Genomic DNA, 18,317 nt, shown 5'->3' on the forward strand with positions numbered 1-18,317 from the left:
AAGAGAAATAGTGTTGGTAACGTTCTGGTATGACCTTTAGGTCACAATAAATTGGGACTGCATGAGCTGTCTGCTATCATGGTCAGTTTAGGAGCTGAGAGCTCAGTGATCAAAATGTAAAATGTGCCAGTGCAGTCTTGGAGGCTTTGCCAGGTTTCTCTGCTTATGCTTCTATGCTGATACTTCCACAAATTGCTGGGCTACTTTTTTTGGGAAACGACCTGCTTGTTCCTGAAACAGTTATATTCAGTGATGCCTCCAATGAGCAGAGTCCACTACTTGACTCTTTACAAAGCTGGAAAGGGAGAAGGGAAGAGGAAGAATTCACAGTTTAGCTGTCAAATAGTAGCTGCTAGAAAAGGAACTGCATACGTAGGAAAATTTTTGTTCTGCATTTGAGCAGACTTAAGTACTCCAGAACTAACCTTAGAAAAAAGGTGTATATATACATAGCATAAAAATAATTGGTGTATTTCTGTAAAAAAACAGAAACCTGCTTATCTGATGAAGGGAATTATGGAATGCAAATGCTAATCTGGCAAGATCAACCCAAACATGAGGCTGGAGGTTGTCAGGCCCTTTTGTTCCTGGGAAACAAATTGACATGATAAAATTGAGCCTAAAATGGCACAGATAATGCAGCTGTGAAGAATTTCTAGTTTCTTTTAAGGTAAATAAGATGCTATACCAAGGAATAACAGTTTGATAAATCAATATTTTGATTTAAACCTATATATATGTGTGTGTGTGTTTTGTATATGTGTGTATGTATGGACGAGTTAGCAGGTTATCCCTTTTGAACTTGTTCCTTTTCCTGTTTGAGATGACAGAGATGTTTGTTACTGTGTTTCGCAGGTGCCAGTCCCAAGGTCTTCATGGGACCTACATATGTGTTGTGATGTGTGCTGGCAGCTTGGTCACCAGATGTTTTTTCTCTTAGGATCACAGCTTGAGCAATAAGGTCATGAAGGGCCTGCTGTACCCTGAGTGATGGACAGAGCACCAAGGCCAGAGCTTCCCTAGAGCACCAGGCCAGAGCTTCCCCACACACATGTGCGTAAGCTAGTTAAGCTGGAGAAAGCAAACTGTATCCTATCATACAGTAAAGTCTGGGATTGTTCCTCCATGAGAGCCCAGGAGATGATTCTCTAGGCTATTTGTAATGGTACCAAATCCCTTTTAACTCACTTAACAATTAATTACTGAATTGGGTAAAGGGCAAATGGCTTATTTTGACAAGGACTGTAGCCTTTATTTCTGTGGGTTTTCCTCTCTCTCAACATAAACTCATTTTTACAGACTTGCATGTTTGTAAATTGCATTTGTTTAGCAAATACATACAGTGTAAGCTGCAGCAGTTTCATCATCAGTGGGCAGCCTGTAATTGGGAAGAGAAGGAAAATACCTTGAAGGACTGTCTTCTAGTGGTTCTTTGCTGGTGCATTTTGAGGCCATAACCTGATGGCTCAGCAGCTAGTGGGCTTGGTCCCTCATGCCGTGGTCTGTGTCAGCAGGGTGTTTAATATGACAGGACTTTTTGTGATACGAGCTGCTGACTTCTGGGACTACCAAACAGATGGTGACTACGTGAGAACACATGTAAGTGGCTGACACTGTAGATCTTGTTTTCCCCAGTTGTCGCACTGTTCAGGATGCAGTGTTTAAGACCAGAATCAGCATAAAGGTTTCTTTCCTTAAGAAAGAAAGGTAAAATAACCACTCCCAAACCAAATCCAAACACACTGAGGCCTCATGGTTCCAATGCCCTGAGCTATAGGGAGCTTGTCAAATCTTCCTGTTTGCCAAGTCTGCCAGATTTGAGAGAAGGCAAAAACAACACTGCAGAGTTTTGTTGCCTGGGTGGAGTTAAGTGGTATGGCACTATTGCATTATATTACTATAAGCAGTAAACAAATGTGAATCTGTGTGAAAAGAGTACTTTGAAAATGAAAATGAAGACAAAGGGGCCCGATGTGTATATATAAATGAGTTTGCTATTTCTTACATTTTCCAGCAAGGATAAAGGAAATGGCAGTATAGTGTCTCCTCATGATCATTTGAAAGCTGCACTGTACTGTTGGGATTCCTCTCTGGCAATCTTTTCTTACTCAAGTGACTGAAATCTGTCAAATTCCAATAGAAAGAAACAGAACTTGATTTCAAAGTGTGCTGTCGACCTTCTTCCAAGATGGATCTCAGAATAGATCAACCTTCTGACGTTTGTTCTTATATCAGCATATCTGTAGCTTGTGGAAATTTAAATATTAAGGCGTAACATCTGAATCATAGCAACCTTTCAGTGTCCAATGAGAAAGCCAATCTGCCTGGTTCATGTGGTACGTTTTACTCCATCTGCAGAAATTAGCTTTGCCTGTGTTTTTTAAATAAAAAAAAAAAAAGCTGAAAACCCAACCTGCTGCAATACAATTTGGGAGCTGGCTAGTATGTAGGATTTTTTTGCAGAGTCACATTGAGTTTCTCAGCAAAGAAAGAGGATTGTTGTCTGCAGAGAAGTGCTGGTGGAGGAAAAGCAAGATCCTATGAGCCTGGAAAAATGGGAAATTTGGTAGAGATGAACAAACATTAAGCTGCCTGACATTATGCAGTTGGACCCAGCAGTTTCTCTGCATACAGTGCCTGGTGCAGAGTGTATCATAGCAGTGCAGTAAGTTCAAGGGATAAGAGTAGTGTAGTTGTGAGCATTCAAGCACAGACCTGGAGCAGGTAATCTCCAAAGGTCCAGCCTAAATTATTCCATGTCCTGAGGCTGTTTTCTGTCTGGGATCCATGAAAATTCTGAACAAAAGTTGGCTTTAAAATACAGACATAGAAAAAAGGAGAACAGTGAGGCCACATGCTGGCTCTTAGGCAGTAAAAGCCATATGAATTAGCTAAAATATCATGACTAAAATGAAGCTTTCCTGAGGAAGGAGGCATGGGGCACTCTGCTCCAAATGTCACTGTCAATCTCTCTTCTCTGTAAGCTGTTTGTCTCCAAAATTTTCTGTTGAAAGCCAGAGCTAGTGCTGTTGCATCTGAAGCATTTGGTTTATGATTGGTAACTGTGGCTGAGACTCAGGAGAGAGATGCCTGGATGGAAGGACATTTGAAAATCATTTCGTAGCCAGCACAGATGCCCAGGGAGCAGCCAAGCCCTTAAAACTAACATGAATGAAACGCTGTGCTGTTAACCCTCTGAGCTGGTATTGCTCAGGGGGGAATGATATTGCTGAGTTCTTGGGTTTTTCTATTGCTGAAGGGGTAAATTAACCTACTTCTTTAGCAAAATACTCAGAGATTTGATTGTATTTTACCCTGCGCATAAAACTGGATAGTAATTGTTTTCAGGGCTTTTTTTGCCTGATTGGGGAAGGAACAATATCTGTGTGGCTTGTGTGAATCTTTCCAGACAGTGTGTGACACTGTCCCAACCTGCTGTCCCTAGTATAAGATGTCTCCTAAGAGAAGGTAGTTACATAATGCTGGCATTGTATGACATGAGGTTTGTAGTGTGAGTAAATATCTATTTAGTGGTAAGCAAATAAGTCCTTTTAAATATCACAGTGGATACCATAGGGGAAGAAACATTTGCATTGAAAATAAAAGCAACGGGAAAATGTTCCAGCCTTTAAAAAACATAATCAAGATTTTAAAAAAACTTTTTTGTCATTTCACTCTTCTCTTAAAAAAAAATGCTGACTATTCCGTGATACATAAAAAATATGTCTATACGCAAAACCAGGACTATTTAGGATGGAAAAATCAAAACAATTTTACATCCTTCAAATTCCTGGATAAATATATTCTAGCAAGTTTATTCTGAGGAATTTTAATGGAATACATTTTTATGAGCCCAGATGAAATAAGATTTACGAAGTTAAATTGTCCTCACTCACTGTCCCTCTGATATTATATGTTCTGTTACAAAAAAAAAAGAAAAAAAAATCAGAAAGGATTTCTGAATGTGCTAAGCATTCCCAAGGTGGGCAAAGTGCAATTACTTATCTTTTTGGAAATACTGGTGCTATAAGGTTTTGTATTTTTTCAAATACTTTAGTGTTCTCATGAAAAATGGAAGTATCTCCAACTTCAGCTGCGAACTGAAGCTATGTATATAGTTACTGCGTAATGCCTACGCAGTGGGATCCTGGTTTGGAGGAAGGTTGTGCCTGCAATTATGATGTCTTCATATTAATTACAAAGCCAGGAAGAGGAAATGAGAGTGTTGTTCCTCTTCTTTGAGGAAATCGGTGTATTTCAAGTTTAATTTAAAAATAACAAACATCTTTAATCTTGTACAGTTGAACAGAGGATTTGTGTCAGGGTTTTTCTAGACAACTTCAAGCCTGAATAAACCAGCCAGTAAGAGAGACTGCCATACTCTTGAAAGTGCTGGTGTACTCTGGGAGCAGAGCGTGGAAAATCACCCCCACTCTAAACCTCTGAAGCTGAAACCAGATAAGTGTGTCCTCTTTAAAGGACATATTGCCACTGTTATCACTCATATCTCTTCTGACGTTAGTATTTCTAATCTTCAGATTCAAGATCTCAGTACAGTAAAGATTTGTGGTTGGTAGGATAGGATTTGATTTTCTTTCTGTCAGAATGGACCACTAGAGTTTTTCTGCCAGGAATACTGAAACAGAAATATTGTACACATTAATAGAAATGGAAATTAAAAAAAAATAATCACTTATGACTACTGTCCTGGTTTTGGCTGGGATAGTTAATTTTCTTCCTAGTAGCTGGTACAGTGCTGTGTTTTGGATTTAGGATGGGAATAATGTTGATAACACCCTGATGTTTTAGTTGTTGTTGATCAGTGTGTACACCAAGTCAGGGACTTCTCAGCTTCTCGTACTGCCCTGCCAGCAAGGAGGATGGGGTGCACAAGAAGTTGAGAAGGGACACGGCCAGGACAGCTGGTCCAAACTGGCCCAAGGGGTATTCTGTACATAGGATGTCAGGCTGAACAAAAAAGCTAGGGGGGGAGTTGGCCAGGGGGTGGCAGCCCACTGTTTCTGGACTGGCTTGGACATCAGTCAGTGGGTGGTGAGCAATTGTATTGTGCATCACTTAATCACTTATTTTGTGTATTCTTTCATCATTATTTTCTCTTCCTTTTCTGTCCTGTTAAACTTGTCTTTATCTCAACCCACGAGTTTGGTTTTTTTTTTGGTTTTTTTGTTGTTTTTTTTTTAGTTCTTTCCCCCATCCCACTGGAGGGGAGTGAGCGAGTGGCTCTGGAGTATTTAGTTACCTGCTGGGTTAAACCACAATTACATTAAAAAAAGCACAACCAGAACTGCCATGCACCTCTTTTGTTCACAGTATGGATTTCTTGTCTTTTCAGCTTTGCTTTACTGTTATGTGATCCAGAATACAAAGCTTGTTAACTGTTTATTAGCATGCTCTGATATCTTAACATTGTACTTCGTTATTTATAAAGAATGAGTTAATAGATTAGTAAATAGTGTTAACAAAGCCTTGCTTATTGGTTTCCCAAGGTAATGACAAATAGGTGTACCAACATAATTAACTGTACAGATAATGAATGGCTGCATGTTTGGAGCCGGACTAGCGGCTGTTGTAATGGTGAAGGAAGTGGAGTTTTGCCAGCAAATAACTTGGCCTGTTTTCTGTTTGTCTGGAAATGCATTTTTTTCTTCCTAAGCCCCAGTGTTTTAGAAGGTCTGTCTGCAGGTAAAGCATAGTAAGATGGAAACTATCATTTCTAGGAAATAGCTTCTCTACCTGAACATCTGCTGATGAGTGGTATCTCCAGTACTGGGGTGATTGTCACATTATCAGTGGGCATATCCCTCAGCGATGGCCTTAAGCCCATATTTGCGGCGAATGAAGAGATGGGACGCAGCTTGATGCAAGCAAGTTGTCCATTTATTAGTGATTTTCTTACAAATATATATGTTTCTACCTTCTACATATTACACACTGATTGGTTAAATCTTAAGCGTAAAAAACACTGATTGGTTGATATTTAAGGCACACCGTTAGAACAATAGGAACTTACTAGTTTATCTTGACATAGCAATAATTTCTATTCCAAAGTTAGGGAGTTTCTTTCTGCGCGGCTTTCTTGATTACATATTGGCGCCATCTGTTCCCTTATCTGGCTACTTGTTTCTCTGTCCGTCTGGTTGCCTCCTCAACTGTAACGGCTCAGGGGTCTGCAGTTAGCTTGTTCCTTTGTTCCCAGGGCTTGTGCCCTACAAGTTCTAACAAGTCTCTATTTATCAGGCTATCAGTACTTGGACTGTTGTCCTTGAGGCCTTGTCCTACACATATTAGCCGAAGAGTTAATTTGCTTTGTTAGTTTGTTTTTTGAAGGGGGAGAAATAGCGCACCAATTGGTAAATTAAACCCCACATTCCTACATGCACAAGACTTTAAATTGGGAAGCTAGTATCTGTGGCTGGGTGGAATAATCATTTTAAGTAGCTGAACTAGATTAAGTGTATGTTGACATTTTTGTTTGTGCATAAATTCATTCTTAATGTTGTAGGGCATAGTTGGATGCAGGGAACATTAAAAGAGCTTGACAATGTCAGAAGCAAGATTCTGGTGTCAAACAGGAGGTGAAATTAACTTTATTCTAATTATTGATTAAAGTTTTATTAGCAGACTTTAAAGATATTGGTTGGGCAGCTCTTCAGGGATGAGCAACCTAAACATGTGTCTTCCTGTTTCCATAGCAACACATCTTTTTCATCCTTTCCAGGCAGCCTAGATTGCATTTTGAACTGCAAGAGTATTAGATTCCGAAGAGCTATATTAGCAGCTCAGTAGTTTTCCCTAAACCTTACTATTAAAATATTTTTGTTTTGGTTGATCATTAGAACAAAAAAGTGGTTAAGATTATTGTGCTTTTTTAGCAAAATAAATCATGTCAGCAGAGCTAAAAATGAGAAATAATTGGCAACCAGGATGAAGTGTTTTGGTCCGATTCATTGTCTGCTAAAGTATCTATTCCTGTGACCACACAAATGCGCTTTGTCAGTAAGGTCAAGATTTTAGCAGGAATAGTTCTCGGTCCAGTGGTTATTGTAAACATCTTTTTTTATGTTTTTAATTCATATTGTTTGAGCTGTTGGAGAGTGTTGAAGTAATGTAGTAAAGGTTAAGGTTATAAATGGTGGCTATTAGCAAGGATCAAATCTCCACACTGTGGATCAGGGCCTTGGAAGCATGTTTAGAGATGGCATTTTCAAGCTCAACATAAGCAATTTGGTAGTTTTCCAGTATACTTGAGGCCATTTCAGACTGGGATTTTCATATTTTGCTGCAAGCTTGAAACTGTTTTATTGGATTTGGAATGTCAAACTTGTCTATCAAGTCACAGATTTCTAAGACTGGGACAGAGCATCCCAGTATCATTTTCACACAGTTCTCAGCTGCTGTGAGCACAGGAAACTCCTTTTAAAAGTGTATCCTTTGGATAGAGAAATATCTTTTAGAAAGATGCATCTTTTTTCTTGCCTGTGAGAAATGAATAATTCAGTATATCCCTATGCAAATGTTTATTACTCTCTATGAAAAAAAATGTGTGCACCTTATTTCTTCTCACCATTTATGTAGTGTCACTTTCCCAATGATGAATCTTTGTCAAACATAGCAATGTGCTACAGTGTTTCCTGAGCTGATTGCATGCATATCTTCTGGTTTGGCATTGTGGAGGCTCAAATTACTGTTTAAATTATGTTTTAAAATGCTATTTTAATGTTACCACTATACAGTAAAAGAAGCAAATTACCATGGGGGAAGTATTTAAGCAATGCATAAAGATGCAGATCACCACAATATTTTCCTTTGGCCTTCAGGATGTTTAATTTTCTGTTTCTCCATTTGTATAAATTTTTCCATGAGGTTGTGTGAGGCATGTCAATAAAGACTGAGAACTTTGACGGTAGTGGTCGCTATAGTTACATGGTGCAACTGTTAGCCTCCTGCACAGAAAGTAAACCACCTGCAATTCCATAAAATCCTTTATTGGCAGAGAGAGATTGAAAGAGACAGTACTGGTGTGCAGGTACAGAGCAAATTCTAGGTTGCTCTGATATCCTTGCAGCTAATGCTGTCTTTATTCCAAGGTCTGCAGAAATGCTTTATGCATGAGAACAGCATGGAAAGGGGACAAAAGACATTTTTATTTGGAGTAAAAAGGTGCTGGATGCAGAAAATGGAAGCTAAGAAATAAGTACCAAAAGGAACCAAAAAGAATCTGAGTTCATAGCATAACAGCTCCAGGAAAAGAGGGACTAAATTGCCTTTTAAAGCCTTCTGAGTTGTACCCTTCCATGCAGACAGAAATGCGATGCCCACAGAATGCTGCTATTCTCCTGCCTCTGGAATTCAGTATTTAACTTAATCCTCAGAGTCTGTACAGCACACATGTTGAAATCAACACTGACTCTTAGGAATCGTTTTTTGACTCAATGGATTTCATATGTGTTCAGGAACCCTAAAATGGCTCTTGACATGGCTTCTCTGTACTGAACTTCTGAATTCTACTTTCATTACATATTTTCTTTTCTATATGACCATTCATTTAAGGATTTGTTATGAATTACTGCTACAAACCATAGACATTTAAAATCTTCCCTGGGATGGACAAATGTCTCTGGTCGGTAGATCAGGAAACAAAAGCACTGAGGAGCATTTTCCTATTTCCTGTGGAATCACTCTGTAAAGCAGGCCTATAAAAAGTCACCTTTACCTTCATGGTTCCCTTCCTTGAGTTCTTTTTATGACTGAATACAGTAGAACAGGTTTATTTCATATCAGTCACCATCTGAGAAAGGACAGTTAAGTGAGTGCATGATGTATGATGTTACGTTAAATGTGAATGTTCAGTTTTCAAGTATGTTCTAAATGTACAGATGAGCCAAGATTGCAAGACCCAATAATGCCTCCACTGGTTTTACTCACTTTTTTCTTAAATTCCAGGCTTACAGAGCAATGTGAATCTAATCCCATGGATGATTAAATAAACCAGGGATTTTTAGAGTTGTTTTCATTATTTATTTTCATTACACAACATCCACAGGCTCAAGGAGTTCAGACCACGTAGTAGAGGACGTGGTGAAAGATGTCCCCTGGCCTAAAGAGGTAACAATATAAATAGCTAGAATAGGCAAGATGAGGTCAGAGAGAAAATGTAGAAACAGCAGAACTGGTGAGTAGCCGTTGGCCATTAATGCGGGCAGCACGCAGCGGTTTAGTCCCCTGCTGTCTACTTGTGGTGGTTTCTGCCATTTCTCGAGAGGGAAGGTCTGACCAGATCACTTCAGAGCTCAGGAAGGAGGATTATATTTTTGCTTTGTGCGGGGTAATTCTCCCTTTTATAATGAGAAGGTTTAGAGTCACAGAGCTAAGAGGAGCAAAGCGCTAGTAATGTAAACTGATAGCTGGAAATGAAGGAATTATTCATGAGTTAGGCTTTTGCGCTCAACTGCAGTCAAACCTTTTTCCTCATGGCTTCTTTTCTCACTTCAAGGGGAAGCAATTGGTCCCCTTGCCATTCCCATCAAACCTTGCCTTCACTCCTTAAATCCTGTTAAGACCTTTGCTGATTCTGAGTTGGAGAAGCAGCTTTGAATCCATTCATGTAGTCAGCCTGAAGGAGAACTGGTTACCTAATCACATTGTCAGCTAAGTAATTTTTGCACCTCCTGGGACTTGGGTCTAACCAGTGCATACTGACATGAGGCCGAACTTGACTTACATTGCCTTGTGGGTGGAAAGTTGTGGTCAGTATCATGTTAGTCAAATGAAATTTTCAGAAGTAGAATTATGCTTTGGAATGAAAACAGAGTCATTGTTTAATTGTTCTCTGGAGAGCTAAAAAAATTCTCAGTAGCAAAAGCATCCAGAAACCATCTCTTGTAGAGAGAGAAATAAATTTTTGCCTGCAAGAGCTTTGGGAACTTTCTAAAACAAACAAAAAAACCCCAGCCAAACAAAAAGCTGCACAACCGAATTAAAAAAAAAAAAAAAAAAAAGGACATAAAGTGGTGTGGGAACTGTAGACTAATTAATTAGAATGATCTCCTATGAAATTTCTGAAAAAGATAGCCTTTCATGCTGGAAAGTAGACAGTTCCATCAGCAACCTTTCAGCGTGACACATTGAATAGGAGAGGTGGTGTTGAAAATCAGAGCCGCTGAAATTAGCGGAACCATGTTTCAACAGAGTGATTTAAAGACAGTTCTAAACAATGAAGAGCTGCTACTCAGACATAAAAATGATTCCTGTTTCCAAAGAAATTACTGAAGTGTAATGTTTTTCCTTCATAGTAATAGGTGTTCTCATGCAGAAATTAGGAACAAACATAATCCATCAGGTAGCTGAATAAACCTATGAAGTCCCTTTTAAATTTAATCATACACAACTGCCTTTGAATAAAGACGTTACTACTTTTCCTATCTAGTTGATAGGAAAGGAAGTTTTAGGTGGTCTAATTGCTTCTTTCCTTTCCTTTCCTTTCTAGTTGAAGCAACTAGATACCAAAGATGCAGTAAAGCTATAGAGCATGGTGTTTACCCAAGGCAGTGCTGATCATCATGCTATAGAAGGTTTTGTTTATACAGCTTCTTGAGTTGTCTGTGTATACGTGGCATTTTGGAAGATTAGTTTACATCTGTCTTCTCAAATTTGATTAAACTTTTTTGGGGACACTTGAAATCTCGGTGGGTTTCTGATTTGGTGTTTGAAGTATCTGATTTTTCAGAAAGCTCGATATCTTCTGACAACAAGTTTATAAATATAAAGCAGCTTGGGCTGGGCAGCTAGGGCAAGATTTGTCTGCCTTGGTTTTTAACTGAGCTAGTCAGATGTCTTGTAGGGTGAAGAGGAAGAGATGGGTAAAAGGGCGGTAGAAGGATTCTTCTGACTTCAGGTATTTGCCTTCAATAAGGTGAACCCCACCCTGAAAGTGCCTGTTTGTCACGAGTATGAAATGAATTAGGTGCCTAGGTGGAGGATGGATATGTGCATATGTATGTACATACATGTGAATAGATGCACCATAGATGTTTTGGGCTTAGGCAAATTGAATCCCACTTACAGAAACTGAGGCACTCAAATCAAGCGTGATCAACTGCAGAGGGATGTGTGCAGAAAAAAACCCTGTATTGTGCATTGCTACTAATGCAAGGTCCAAAAGCACAAAATCTGTTAAGCAAAGAGTTCTGTAAAAGGTAGCCAGGCCTGAGGCAGGCATTGCTGACTGTGAGGGGTGATGGAGTGACATGTGAGCAGGTGGCAAATGGGCAGTGCATCTTTCAGTTGCAAAGTTATGTCACTTCACAGCTGAAAACAGCTTTTTACACTTTGGACTTAACTCTCTGTAACAGCCAAGATGCTGGCTGCTACATCTGCCTATGCAGATACTAGATAAGTCTCTTCTGTTTTCTCTGCAAGATGTATAATTATAAGTATGTTTTCTGTAGAATACATGTCTGCATGTGTGTACACATACATACAAATATTTTACGAACACAAATTTGAAGTGTAGTATTGCCAGTTGTGTTGTAATTCTTCTTCCTCTCTTTTTTTGGACAATAAATTGATGAAGAGAAAGGGTGGCTGTGGCCATCCTAAAATACCTTGACCTTGTTTGTTCTTGTATCCTTTGTAGTATTTTTAAATAACAATTATGGTCTTTATTTTTAACCTTTCTGTATCAAAAGTTATATGGAGAGCTTTAAAATGCTGTTAATAATAATTTAAAAAGGCTCTAATTTAGGGAAAGCTAGCATTTTTAAGTGTGTGAATTATTTGGGAACATGAGTCATCTCTGCAAAGTTGGCTGGAAACTGCAAGTTCTTACTTTTTTCTTTGTCTATTCCTGGGTAGATTTAAGAGGCCTCCAAAGTCAAGAGAATGGCATATTGGTTCACGCATGAATAGAGATAGTTCTTTTTGTAAGTGATCTTGAAGAGCAAAGGTGTCTTGGCTGAACTGTACAACAAATATTTTCATTATTGGTGTTCAGCAGGCTCTTAAGTTGTCACAAGACCTTTGAAGCAGAAAACAGTTTTAAAGTTATTTAAGGAGACATCTCAACATTGTCTTTTGTCATCTACATATTTGGTTTTTCTGTTTACCAGCAATTTAAAGAGTAAGTTCAGTTTCTCTCATATTCCTGTTGCATGTTTGTATACTACTTTATATAGCATTCATTTGTGTTTGTTATATATATATAGTCTTGTGGACATGCAAGCGTAGTATGTTTGTTTTTCTTGCTGCAAACTGAAGCTTGGTGTTTCACCAGAAGTTAGGGCTGATTTGGTTTTAGTCTTTTACTCTGTTCTCTCAGTAGTATTATCCATAGCTTAAGTCTTTCATGCTATTATTTTTTCTTTGGGAGTAATGATAAATATTTGCCATAGTGCCAAATGTGGCCTTAAAAGCTAGCTATTTATTTTCTGTCTAGTTTACTTTCTAGGTTGCTTTCTATAGGTGCTTCTGCTTTGTGATTAGCCTAGTGCCAACTGTAAGATGGAAGAAACTGGCTTTCTGCGTGGACACAGGAAAGAACAGCGAGGCTAATGCATGAAGGAAGCCCCATATTTCCAGTGTTTCTGCTTCCTCCAAAGTGAGGAGGGATGAAGCTCTTGAATTCTTAATGTGGTCAAATATTCTTTCAGAGGTAGAGTTGGGGTTTATTTGGGTGTTTAGGTTTTGGGGTTTTTTTCTGAAGAATATTTTGTTACCCTAGATCTCTGGCAGATACAGTCCTTCCAAAATGGTGCCAGATACTCTGGTCTTGATTCCAGCTAGTTTCTTCTCCCTGAGGTTATGCAGAGAATCAGATGGGACAGCACCAAACAGCATCTCAGGGACCCAGCTTGCATTGTCCATTCTGGTCCTCTGACCTTCTGGTGCTGGCATGGTGCCTCTGAATCTCTCTGTCCATCAGCTGTTCTTCCTGTCACTCTGCCAAAGACAGATTTTACTTTCCAGCCTCAGATCCATGCACCTGATGCATGAATGCTGTTTTCACTGTGGCTGTTGTGCTACGATCCAAAAAAATTGTGCTACAGCAGAAACTTTCAGAAAATATCTCTGCAGTATTAAATTGCAGGAGGTTTTCATCTTGGGATTATTTTGTGCTTGGCTTCTTCCAGGGACTGACTTGATACATTCCCCCTACTTAAGGAGATGCCCCCCATTCAGAATTTACGTGCATCCTATACTGATGGAGGCCAAGTGATGAGTTGTCCCCAAAATGTACCTTGAACCCTGTGTGGCAGAGATGTTGTTTGCTGTTCCTAATCAGAACAGCTGAAATGGTGTCACTTGGCAGCCAGTGGCATCCCAGATTCTGCCTGCATTTCTTTTCCAGTCTTGCTCACGTCTTGGGAAGACGAGGCAAGAGTGGTGTGAAGAGTAAGCGTATGGGCATCTGACCCACAGGGGAGGCTGAAGTAGGAAAGTGGAGAAGCCATGCTGCAGCAGGGTTATTCCCTGACTAAATGACCTGAGCTTCTAAAAGGTGTGTTTGCACACCCATATGTACACAGTTCCGCTTCAGGAATTGCTTGAAAGGCTTGTGTTTTGCCAGGTCAGTGTTGAAACTCAACAATGTTTTCAGGTTGTTGGTTTTTTTTTTTTTTTTTTTTTAACAAGAATTAGGGGTTTATAATTGAATAGTTTAGTGAATGAAAGTAAAAAAGAATAGAGTGAAATTTGTCCATACAGATATAAAAGGTAAAAGTTAGTGAGGTGTGCTTTACAACTTGCCTAAAATCTCTCTTCTGCACCAGAAAAATACATATGTCAAAATGTGTTTTTATCTAAGCAAACTAGTCTTTGCTTTTAACAGATATTGATGGCAGAACTCTTCCTTTGCTTAATATCAACAAGCGATTCCTTCAGACTTCACTCAACAGTCATGTATGGTTTTGAACTGAAGTCTGGAGAAATGGATCCAATCCTGCCTTCTGGGCACACACTTTTTTTTGAAGCTGTCCACTTTGATTCTCTTCCTGACCATTTTTAATTCTTATGGTATGGTGCTTATTTTTAATTATACCTAGCAAAATCTATTCTCCCACTACTACTTATATATCCAGTATTGATCATTTGCTTATTTTTTCCCAGAACACTTACTAAAATATAAAATATTGTTCTAAAAGTACAGCTAAAAAAATAGAGGTGTTATTTCTAAAGTCCTGGTCTTCCTGGCTATTGGTTAGTTGGGAAAGGAAATTTGTGTCTCCCTGCTGGTAAACGTTTGGCTTATTACTTTGCATGAATATCTTGACTGGATAATATAGCTAAAGTTTCTGATCTTTTCCTAATTCTTAAGGAATGAGAAGAGCTAGAACAATTCAGTTCTACTTTACAGTAGACCCTGAGAACCCTCTCTGAAATCAGAGAAAAAGCTTAGGCATGTAGTAGACGGCACTAAGGGTGCAGTTTGCGGTGGTATTACTTTGCAGTTTGTTTAGCTTTTTGTTGTTTTGGTTTTGTTTTGTGGGTTTTTGAAAGGTTTTTTCTTCAGTGTTCAGCTGCTGTTTTATTTGCAATTGAACATTTAACATAAGCCCAGCCCTGCAGAGTCAATGTAGGGTAAAAGCATTGTTTGTCCCTTTGAGCAAATGTGATTTACCTTTGGTGCACACACTTGAAGTAAACCTCTTTGAGGTCTGTGTTTGAAGTCTGTATTGTGGGATTTTTTTACGTTTTTTTTTACTTTCATCTTTTGTCACAGCTTGTCAACTGTGTCTCTTCTTTGAAAAGGATGGCATTCATTCACAGAACGATGTTATATGAGATGGAGGGGAATGATGGGTTTAAGTGGCAGCAATGTTAACATGGGGATGTTACCAAGTAATTTAGTTTTTGCTCTTTTTCTGAGTGTTCAAATGACCCAATCATTGGTGTATCTGAGTAGATCTCGAGTTACCCCATTTTGACGCCAACACAGTGGCGAGTATAAGGATTCCTATCACAATAGGCATATCCTGGTTTTGGTTGGGGTAGAGTTAATTTCTTCTTAGTAGCTGGTGCAGTGCTGTGTTTTTGATGTGAGAACTATGTGTTTTGGTGATTTGGTGTGAGAATAAAGTTGATAACACACTGATTTTTTTTAGTTGTTGCTAAGTTACGTTTATACTATGTCAAGGACTTTTCAGGAGGAGGAAGGGGGGGACATTTGGAGTGATGGTGTTTGTCATCCCAAGTCACAGTTGGGTGTGGTGGAGCCCTGCTTTCCTGGAGATGGCTGAACACTTGCCCGCCCATGGGAACTGGTGAATGAAGTCCTTGTTTTGCTTTGCTTGCATGTGTGGTTTTTGCTTTAACAGTTAAACTGTCTTTAATTCAAACCGTGAGTTGTCTCACTTCTACTCTTCTGATCCTCTCCCCCCATCCTGACATGGTGAGGGTGAGCAAGTGGCTGTGTGGTGCTTAGCTGCTGGCTGGGGTTAAACCACATCAAGGCACAAAAACTGAGACAGACAGACAAGGCACATGACCCATGGGAGTTTTATTAGATGTGCGCTTGCACTACAGTACAGTGTGGTATAGGCACACTTGAACCAGATACAAGTAGGTTAACTCAAGTACAACGGTTGCAGCACAGAGGAAACATAATCCACAAATCCTGCCCAGAAGGGAGGGTTAGTTCATCCTGAACTCTTTCCGACTACAGCTATGCTATAGCTTTTATCAAGCTAGGTATTTTAAAGCTCTCATGGGTACACATGTACTGCAGTGCTGTGACTGTTAAAACTGCACTGCGACGCTTGCAGGGGAGCCATCATCTGAGCCATTGTGTTATGCTAAGATTACAACTTGAAACTTTGCAAAGTAAGGCATCCTAATAACGTCATTGCTGAGTTGGAATTACTTTTGTTCTGAGGCAATGTTTGTGTAGCTGTGAGAAAATATACTAGTTCAGTCGGAAAGAAGGAAACCAAGAAACTCTGACTTTGTTTCTTTGATTTTTCTCCTTGCATTTCTAACACTTCAGCTTATGACTTCCGGACTTCAGATTGCTTGTTAAGCATGGGAAAAAAGCCCTCACTTTAATATCAACAAATGGGTTTTTTTAGGCTTCACTCAACAGTAATGCACATTCATATGATTTGTCTTGAAACTTGACCAAAAGCAGCTTTGCAATTGGTAAGGGAAAATGGAAGGGGAAAAGGCCAAACTAAAGCCCATTTAAAACACAAAGCTATTTTACAGAAGATGTCCATATGGAAGGGTTACACGTTTCACTACTTGGTTCTGAGTTAGAGAATTGTGTTCTGCAGAAAAGGACACCTTCAGAGATAAACCCCAGAATGCTCACTTTTGTTCAGTGCAAACAGCCCTTCAGAGGAAGAGAATAGCAGTCAGGTAAGAAGACATTGTAGGTAAATGTGACCATATGGAATATCTTCTTACCTTTTGTTGAATCGTAAGTATTTTTAAGAAGCTGCCAAGGACTGACAGCCATATAGAGCCTGGTCTGCATGATCACCATAAAACTACGTACTTGTAAATAGACCAATGTATGATACAAAGAGTTACTTTATAAAATGTGTTAAGCACCGAAGCGTTTCCAAAATATTCTTTTCCAACCTAGCTGCTCTTTGAGGAGAGAGTTCCCGAGAGCCCAGTGGGGTCTCTTGTTTCTGACTTGAGCCAACGAAGTAGGAGGAAGCACCATTTCATCTGCATGCTGCTGCTCATCTTGCCATCTGTACCTTCTCTTGCTCTATGATTTGCTTAGTGCTTTGGAAGCTACATGTAGTACTGTAATGCAGTTTGAGGGGTTTGTCAGATTCCTGCTTCTGCATTCATCACTGAACTTTTCCTAGGCCTGTGCTGAAGGTGGCCTTCAATTCTGGGTCTTGAATATGATGTTCTAGGTCAGAATGAATCGCAGCTGTCCCCTCTTTTTCTTTCTGTAATCATTGAGATCAGTTTAAAGTGTATGTATGTTTGAAATGGTAATGCTTTATAGCCAGAATACCATGGGTGCAAATGGCCACGGCACCATATGGTCCCATGGGACACTTGAATGACTCCCACCCTTCTATGTGTGCTTTGACATACAGCTTCAATTTATTTTGCATGGACGACCTCTTACTAAGCACTTAGTATAAGGTTATTTTTTTATGTTCTGTTTCATACCATACAGAGAATCATGAGACTGCAGTCTCTGGCTCTGTGATGAGATCTTGATTGTCTAGTTTTGGTCATACAAAGTTAAAGCACTGTGACACATTTAATGCCTGTCATCTTGAGAGGCAGGGCTGTAAGTTCTGAATGAATGTCACTTTCTGCCATGCCTGATATTCTGATGGAGCAGACATTGGTGCCATGTTAAGAGCCTGAAGACAAATCTCTCCATTAACTAATTCCTGTCAGGTGTTTTTGTCCTGTACTTGAGAGCAAAATTTAAAGATTTTCTTGTCTTCTACAGGTGTAAAAAAAAGCATCTTTAATGCTTAATCCTCTCTGCACTGCAGCTGCTTCATGAATGATATAATCCTCATGTATTGTCAGTGGACCAGATACGTTCAGTCTTGCACAAAGTCGTGAGCCCAGGTTTTGTTCTGTGTTGAGTTGGAGATGCTTTCCTGTTGGGAAAGAATTGACATGTTTGAGTAAAACCAAAAGGAAAACCTTGTGCAGCACCCATGAGCTTTAGCCATGTTAAGTACTATTTGTGTTTCCCTGTGGAAACAGAAATGTGAACAGTTAATCCTTGTGACAGATTTGCTGCGTGTAGGTAGCAACGAGAGAAAGCAAACATCACCATCTTACAGGACTTCAGTTTTGCCACAGAAGCTGTAAAGGTGCAGCAGCCCAGCAGCAGCCCAAGAAATCTGTAGTTGCAAGTATGTTGTTTTTAAATCCTAGGAAATAGTTTTGTGAATTTCTTCCTCATGTTTTTGTCTTCAAAATGGCAAATGAGAAGGAAAAATGAAGTCATGAACTAGCCTGAATGGCAACCTAAACCATGGCTTGTTTGGTATAACATGGAATGATTCTTTTAAATAGATGCATATTAATTTGTGGTGTGAGCCATTCAGCTTCTGCTTTGAAGTGCCTTGTGAGAAAAGAACAAAATTTCTGTTGTTAGCAAGACAGCAGTACCTCTAGTGAACAGGCTTAGTTGTTTGCCTGATGCTTAAAAGACTGCATAGGAAAATGCACAGCAAGTTTGCATGAAACTGCTAAGGCTTTTCTTGGTAACTGCTGTTTTTACTGTATCTTTCCCTACTTTTCTGCATGGCTGTATGTTGGACTCCCTTCCCACGTGCAGTTTTCAGACCATGCCAGGTGTGCTACAC

The 18,317-nt window shown here is 39.4% G+C and overlaps 2 protein-coding genes across 7 annotated transcripts in view; one reads left to right on the forward strand and one right to left on the reverse strand.

Moving 5' to 3' along the window:
• Positions 1–18,317, forward strand: part of SERGEF (secretion regulating guanine nucleotide exchange factor) — a 158,756-nt gene that overhangs the window by 132,349 nt on the left and 8,090 nt on the right. The window lies entirely within an intron of this gene.
• The window catches only part of KCNC1 (potassium voltage-gated channel subfamily C member 1), a 130,551-nt gene continuing 127,128 nt past the window's right edge, over positions 14,895–18,317 (reverse strand). Inside the window, exon 3 of one of the 2 annotated variants that reach the window (XM_055813837.1) lies at positions 14,895–17,600. In XM_055813837.1, coding sequence (XP_055669812.1) covers positions 17,419–17,600 — 182 coding nt within the window. In that variant the 3' untranslated portion in view covers positions 14,895–17,418. The remainder of the gene's footprint in view (positions 17,601–18,317) is intronic. The other variant, XM_055813838.1, reaches the window with a different exon arrangement.

This window comes from Falco peregrinus, chromosome 9, assembly GCF_023634155.1.
Source record: "Falco peregrinus isolate bFalPer1 chromosome 9, bFalPer1.pri, whole genome shotgun sequence".
Lineage (NCBI taxonomy): Eukaryota > Metazoa > Chordata > Aves > Falconiformes > Falconidae > Falco > Falco peregrinus.